This window comes from Dermacentor variabilis, chromosome 8 (genome assembly GCF_050947875.1).
Source record: "Dermacentor variabilis isolate Ectoservices chromosome 8, ASM5094787v1, whole genome shotgun sequence".
Lineage (NCBI taxonomy): Eukaryota > Metazoa > Arthropoda > Arachnida > Ixodida > Ixodidae > Dermacentor > Dermacentor variabilis.
In genome coordinates this window covers 31,833,996-31,841,229 of record NC_134575.1, presented here as the reverse complement: position 1 = coordinate 31,841,229, position 7,234 = coordinate 31,833,996, and the positions used below count along the sequence as shown (strand labels likewise).

Sequence of the window (7,234 nt, the reverse complement as noted above, 5' to 3'; positions counted from 1 at the left end):
TCGTTGGCTATATTTGGGCTTCGCGTTTTCCAATGCCTACCCGTTCCGCATAAGGATGGCTGACACCACAGCATGTGGCGACTGCGGCTACGCGGAAACCTTCCGTCACGTTCTTTGCCAGTGGCCGCAGTACACTGAGTAGAGACAATCGCTTGCCGTCGTGCTGAACCAGTTGGACGGCCAGCCTCTTCCGGAAAAAAGGATTCTGAAACATCGACCCGACTTGACATCGCATCAGAAGGCATCCCAGTTTGCTCTCTTATTAACTCCGATTTCTTCCTGTCTCTTAAAGTTTCGACTAAAATTTTGCAGCAAAGCTGTATACCTCTATCCTCCAAAGAAATTTTTGTGTCGTAAGCAAAAAACTCCCGCATACCTGGGTCGATCATTGAGATTGTGCAATAGTGGCCCGACCCGCGGCGGAGGTTAAGCAGCCGTTAAACACTCCCCATACAGGGCCAATCCAGAAGATTCTGCAATGCCGGACCGACCCGCGGCATAGGTGTAGCAGGCGTTAAGCACTCCCCATACGTTGGCCGATCCCGAAGATAGTGCAATGCCGGACCGACCCGCGGCATAGGTGAAGCAGGCGTTAAGCACTCCCCATACGTTGGCCGATCCCGAAGATAGTGCAATGCCAGACCGACCCGCGGTATAGGTGAAGAAGGCGTTAAGCACTCCCCATACGTTGGGCGATACCGAAAATAGTAAAATACCGGCCCGACCCCGGCATAGGTGAAGCAGGCGTGAGGCACTCCCCATACGCGGCCGATCCCGAAGATAGTGCAATGCCGGACCGACCCGCGGCATAGGTGAATCAGGCGTTAAGCACCCCCCCATACGTTGGCCGATCTCGAAGATAGTGCAATACCGGCCCGACCTGCGGCAAGGGTGAGGAGGCGTTAAGCACTCCGCATATGTTGTCCGATCTCCTAGATGGTGCAATACCGGACCGACCCGCGCCATAGGTGAAGGAGGCGTTAAGCACTCCCCATACGGCGGCCGATCCCGAAGATGGTGCAGTGCCGGGCCTACCCGCGGCAGAGGTGAAGCAGGCGTTAAGCACTCCCCACATGCCGGCCGATTCCGACGTTAGTGTAATGCCAGGCCGACCCGCGGCGAGGTGCACCTCACCATTAAGGGGCCCACATACATAGCTTCGCTGGTCATCCTTCTTCACCGAGTGGAACGGCACTGATATTTTTTTCGTTCCGTCGTCCTTCGCGCGGTCCTTAGCTTGTTCTAAGGACCGCGCGAATAGGTAGGTCCGAATAGGTAGGACTATTGGAATCGTATAGGATGACTTGTACTGACGTTGGTCTAGCGGCCATGTTGGTGGACCGGGACGGCGAGAAGCTGCGTCCCTGACGGCACGTACAAACCTCGAATATTCGCATGCATAGTCCGAATTTTGAGTTTTCGGTTATGTCGCTAGGAATTGAATTCGCTGAGGTGTATGCGGAAAGCTGTTTTTAAGTGTTCTTGGAAGAACATCGCTTGAAAGGAACGTGCGTGTATCAGTAATGGATAAAAACATACTCGATGAACTCTGGTCTTTGGCCGAGTACATTGCGCAACCTCTCTTGCGCAGTGTTGGCACTAGGCATACAACCTTTTTTCCTTCTCTACTTAATTCACCACCGGGGCTTCGCACATGGCCTCCGAGATTTGCCGCCCGATCTCGGAGGACATGTTTTGAATTTGTGGACAATCCGTAACCGAAAAGCGCGCCACGGGGTGATGTGTAGACCGGCGTTTCCGCAGCGCCACCTGGGCAGGCCGTCACGCCCCATTCCACGTTCCCCGATTCATGAAAGTGAGCAATATTTATTTCATGTGCTCCTGAAGCATGGTCTCGCATGTAGAGCAGTTTATTTAACGAGTTCAAGAAGCGTTGCAGGGCCCCTTTAGCGCGAATTCCGACAATGAGTGAAGAAAGAGAAATAAACAAAGGATAAGGCATACATATTCGAAGATACCAATGAAAAAAAAAACAAATAAACAAGCTGTATCATTGTAGGCACTTTTACGTGCATCTATGACACATTATTACGTCTCGACTGTGCCTTCATCTATACGTGATCTGTTTGTAGTCACGATTCAGCGGCTTGGCGAGTCCTATGAACGTAGCCGTCGAACAATAGATGAAGCAGGGACCGTCTCGAACCAGGACGCCACCGGTTGGAGCGCCAGACCGCTTCATCCACGTGATCCGCTTCTCGATGCCGTCGGTAGAGCTTCGGTAGTGAACGTGTACACCCTTTATGCGAGGCTTCAGCCGGTCGCTGAACGTCAGCAGGGATTCCTCGGCGTCATTGTCGAGTAATGGCGCCGCTGACAGAAGGCACAGGTACTGCAAGCGGCCGATGAGGGCGATGTTTTCCTGGAATGGAACGACGCCCGCAGAAAATTATATTATTAAATAATTATGGGATATAGAAATTAAATAAAATTGGACACGTAATAACGAAGGAAGATAACCGATGGTCATTAAGGGTTACGGTATGGTTTCCCAGAGAAAGGGAAGCGTAGCAGGGGGTGGCAGAAAGTTAGGTGGGCGGATGAGATTAAGGAGTTTGCAGGAACAACATCACCAGAATAAGTACATGACCGGGGTAGTTGGAGAAGCATGGGAGAGGCTTCTGCCCTGCAGTGGACGTGGCCAGGCTGATGATGATAATGAATTTATACCTCCAAAATTTCAATAAGGGCGTAAATATATTTACGTGGCACTCTTATGGCGAAAAAAGTGTTGCAAGGGTGTGAGTTATAGAAATTTACATTCTCAATCCTTTCTTTCTGGGTTCTAAAAATTTTACAGTGCACGCCTTTGGGCTTGTTAGCTCCTGACCGTAGAAGAAATATCACGAAATAGGAGGATGTGTGTATGTCCCTCTTTTCCTGTCGTATTAATTTGCGCGGTTGAGCTCAAGGAACGATGCCACATGCAAGTGCACCAGGCGAGTGGCAGAGCCTAGGACGTTTCGCCGAAGCAACTTCAGTTGCCCGTATCTAACCGTTCTCGGTAAATGTCCGTGTCTACGGTAAATGTTATAAAGTGAAATTAAACTTTCAGAAATTGTGCTAAACACCCTAAAGAATTTGAAAGGAGGAAATAGATATTGTGTTACAGCAGAAACCTATGGTTCCAATCGGTGGCTTGTTCTGAGTGAAACAGCCAGATCTGGGAAGCAGTTTTTTTTTGTTTCTTCTGCCGTTAGCGTATTTACCTTGAGCATTTATCTCAAAAAAGATACGCAATGCCAGTAAACACGACGCAGAACTACTTTCTTGCAAATTAGTTTTTTCGTGCTGAACAAGCAACGCACCACACAATCTGTTCGTCTTTTTCGCTTCAGATTGGAACGTGGTATCTCATGTCACAGCGGTGGGAAAACGATGTAAATGTTTCCGCATATCGGGGTGGTGCTCTCGATTACTTTGCCGATGTATTGGCTTGCTGTCGTTTCGTGCAATAAAAGAGTTGGTAGTCTGTGCTTTGTCTTATCTCTCCCTCCACCATTTTTCTTGTATTTTGGGCAGTACGCCATTCACTGAGGCCACCCCCTCCCCCAAATAAATAAACTGAGAAATTTCATTTCCGGCGCTTTCGGCACATTTAGATTACGGAACCATGCTCGTGGCACTGAAAGCACGTAGATCAAACCCGACTCACCAACAGACACGCCTCGCCGAAGGGCAGGGCATCGTGCCGAAGCACGAGACAACTCAGCGAGCTGCTTCTGGCGAGCAGCTGACCCAAAGACGGGTAGTCTGGGTGCGACGGATTGGGGCAGTCTGACAGCCTCACCGAAAGCGCAGGACAGGTCTCGATGAGCCAAAGGGAGATACGGCCATGCACGTCACTCAGAGTCAGCCTGACAAGCGCATTGTGAAACATGGGGGTGCCGTCTTGCATTTCCGGCATGTCTTCGGGATGGAGGACGAACTCACCCTCGCAAACAGTGCAGCGAACGAAGCTGCCCCGCCTATGGATGCGCACGTCCAGTTCTTTGAATTCGGTGCAGTTCTGCGCTAGACGGCGCAGAGCTGACGGGCGGCGAAGCGCGCAGGGCGTCGCCGAGAGGGATTGCAGATGCTCCAGGGAGCCGTCCTGTAGCAGTGCCGTCAGATCGAGGCCGGGTCCGAAGTGAAAGGCACTTATGTTAAGCTCGACTAGTTGCTTGAGCTTGACGGAGATAAAGTCGCGAAGACTGTCGCGGTAGGCGGCGCCAGCCGTCGCGTATACACCGTCGGAGGGCTGTGCCGGTAACAGCAGAAGACAAACTTGACTCACGTTCGCCCAGTAGTGCCCAAGGGTGGCCGCGCGAATCCATTCCGCCGTGATGCCTTCTGCGTGGTGGACGGCAACCAGGACCAGCTGTTGCGGCAAATGGATGGGATTTGTGTACCCGACAGCGAGATCTCGGAGAAGAACACAGTTCCACATGTTGCTGGACCTCTGGTAGCTGACGTTGGCGCAGACGGCCGCGCAGCTCGTGAAGTCCAGTGGTGTGGACGGCAGGCGTGGATCGGAGGTTGGCACCTCGGAACAGAACGTGAATGTTTCCAAATTGAAGCCCTGTTTGAGGATGGCGTTACATTCCAGGAGCGCGTTCATGAAGTTTCCGCGCACGAAATGAACACGCAGCTTGTCCAGCTCCGGGCAGTAGCTCAGCAGCGCCGAGAGGAGCTTGAAGTTCAGGTCGCCGCTCACTTCGGCGTACATGCTCCGGAGACTGACAGCAAGGACGCCTGGCACTTGCGACGCGGTGTTGTGCAGCTCCCTTATTTCCGAGTCCACGTCCGTCTCAGCCACGAGGGAGAACTCAACTTCCTTTAGACTTGGAAGCCGGTTTAACATCAAGTGGAGCAGGGCGCTCGGCCTGAGCGGGCAGGCGACGCACCGCAAAATTTGGAGTCCCGTACATTTGCCGATGTGTAGAGGCAATTCCTTTGGTTCGAGAAGGATGCAATTTGTGAGGTCGAGTGCGCGGATAGCCGGAACCAGTGTCGTAGCTTCTAGCTTCTCGATCAGAGAAGACAGCCCTTGATGGGCGCGTATCACCACCATTACTTCGGTGTCCCTGTGCCGGTGTCTCTTTAGTGGAGGGCTTCAGGCTCGCCGAATCATAGAGGCTCAAGTGGCGCGGCCCAACGAACGGGGAAAGGCGATGGTGCTAACCGACCGTTGCGCACGACTTTCGACGAATGCTTGTTGCACACGTGATACAATACGGGCGAGCAACGTGACGTCACGCAGGTGCGGTGGCGCTGGCGTAACACCAAATGCGTGGATAAGAAATATTTCCGCGAGATTTTCGACGGCGTGCGTTATTCGGAAGGTTCTCGAACGAGTTTTACACCTTTACTCGGCAAACATCATTGTTCAAAGCGGCGAACTGCTATGAAGAGCGGCAGAAGTGACAAAGTTGTTCGCTCTTTTCACCCCCTTCTGCTTGCCTGCTTGTTCGCAGCGTGCAGTTACAGATCCGTGAACCAGTGGATATGATACCCTACACGAGATAAGATTTTACCGTAGGAATGCATGTGTGGCTGCTATAGAGCGCAGCCAGCTTCAAGCGACATAGCCTTTGACCTTATAGGTTAGAGGCTATAGGTTACAGGTTACACTTATTGGTTACCTTTACTTATATGTTACAGGCTACACTTTAGTGAACCCGACAGTCAGAAAATCTGGCGGAATGAACATGGCGTGACCGCGTGCCCTTTATATGAACTCGCTTCTGAGAAGTCTTGAACAACGACGACACCCAGGGCCGTGCCGGGATATCGACGCGTCCGAACTGTACTTCAGTTTCCCGCCTGCCGTCTGCAACAGCTTGTCTTTCATGGGTCATGTCGTTATGATCAGGTTAGATGCCTGTCTTTGCCTTGTTATGATAACCTTCGCGTTGCACAGCGCACAAATCGCGACGTCGCACTGCTTCCGCGGAAGTCTCAGCACCGGCTGAAGCCCCGACGAGTGAGCGTTTACATTCGCGCTGCAAAGGGGTCGAGTCGGGTCGACGTCGCGACGTCTGGCCTACTCAGCCAGACCCGACACTCGTTCAGGCCGACCAGGCAGCGTTTGCTCGAGCTCGATAGACCAATTACAGCACGACAAGCCGACTGGACCGGCTTCTGTCGGGTGCATGCAAAACGCACCGCTATATAGACGCTTGGCAGGTGCTGTCGCCGGCCGTATATCGTGCTTAAGCGCGCTCCTTCGTTGCTTAACAAAGGATAAATTAAAAGCAATGTGACATCGATAACATGATGCGTCAACTCACAACTAATTTTTTCCCTTAGAGCGTGGTGGCTATTGTACGGAAGTCACAAGAAAAAAACAAACACGGAACTGAGGGCAACAAAATTAGACAAAAAACAAAGCGAGACACATTATAACTTGAACAGCTGACTCCCTCCGTCAACACGTGTGTTATGGACGTTCATGTTTTTTGCAGAATCGAGGCGTTCTAAAATTTTGTTTTAAGAATTTATAGCCATGGATGGGGCGCTTTCGCATCTATCTGTGTGGTGCAGTTTTGCTGCCTCATTAATCTCTTCCTCCGTGTTATCTAGCGCGCGATATAACTTCACAGCCTTGCTGACCGTGGTTCTCGTGAGCGTGCCGCAAAACTTGATGTGAAAACGAATTTCGCTATTTTACGCGCCGAAACCACGATACAATCATGCGGTACCCTGTAGATAGAGGACTCCGGAATAATTTTGACCACCTGGGTTTCTTTAACGTGCGTCGAATGCATGGTACAGGAGCGTATTTTTGCGTTTTTAGCGTGGCAGCAATGTAAAAAATGGAATTATAAATCTAGTAGAGTATAGTGCTCATTACAGAGGAGCAGAGGGCCATGCCACATCACCGTACATCGTTCTGAAGGTGTCCAGCAATGGTGAGATTGTGCATATAATAAATTGCTTTGTGTATATCGAGACAACCTATCTGTAGGAGGCTGTAGTGTAGGGCGAAGCGGGACAATGGATAAAGGAGAACAAGGACAAGCGCTTGTCCTTGTTCTTTGGTGTCCCTTGTCCGGCTTCCCGTTGCACCACATAGTCGTATGGAAAACCCACTACCCTATACCATCACTATAAGTTACGATTTGTGGGTTTCCTAAGGCAAGCAATTCTTCCTCAACGGCCGGTAACTATTGCGCTAGCGACCTCCTTCATGGGTTCTTCCATGAACGGGATAGTTTGTGCAACGACCGCG

General features: G+C 51.2%; 1 protein-coding gene across 1 annotated transcript; it reads right to left on the bottom strand.

The window, feature by feature from the left end:
• Nucleotides 1-1,875: 1,875 nt before the first annotated feature.
• Nucleotides 1,876-5,074, bottom strand: LOC142591355 (uncharacterized). The gene is made up of 2 exons (XM_075703678.1): nucleotides 3,677-5,074; nucleotides 1,876-2,383 (listed from the first exon to the last, which is right to left on the bottom strand). Exons 1-2 carry the CDS (start codon nucleotides 5,072-5,074, stop codon nucleotides 2,069-2,071), a joined length of 1,713 nt encoding a protein of 570 aa, XP_075559793.1. The 3' UTR covers nucleotides 1,876-2,068.
• Between the last annotated feature and the right edge of the window lie 2,160 nt (nucleotides 5,075-7,234).

Bases quoted from the DNA above. Each gene is read 5' to 3' on its own strand.
- LOC142591355 (XM_075703678.1), bottom strand. From the start codon at position 5,074: ATGGTGGTGATACGCGCCCATCAAGGGCTGTCTTCTCTGATCGAGAAG. The intron at 2,384-3,676 runs GTGAGTCGGGTT...GTTCCATTCCAG, and splicing joins TCGGCGAGGCGTGTCTGTTG to GAAAACATCGCCCTCATCGG.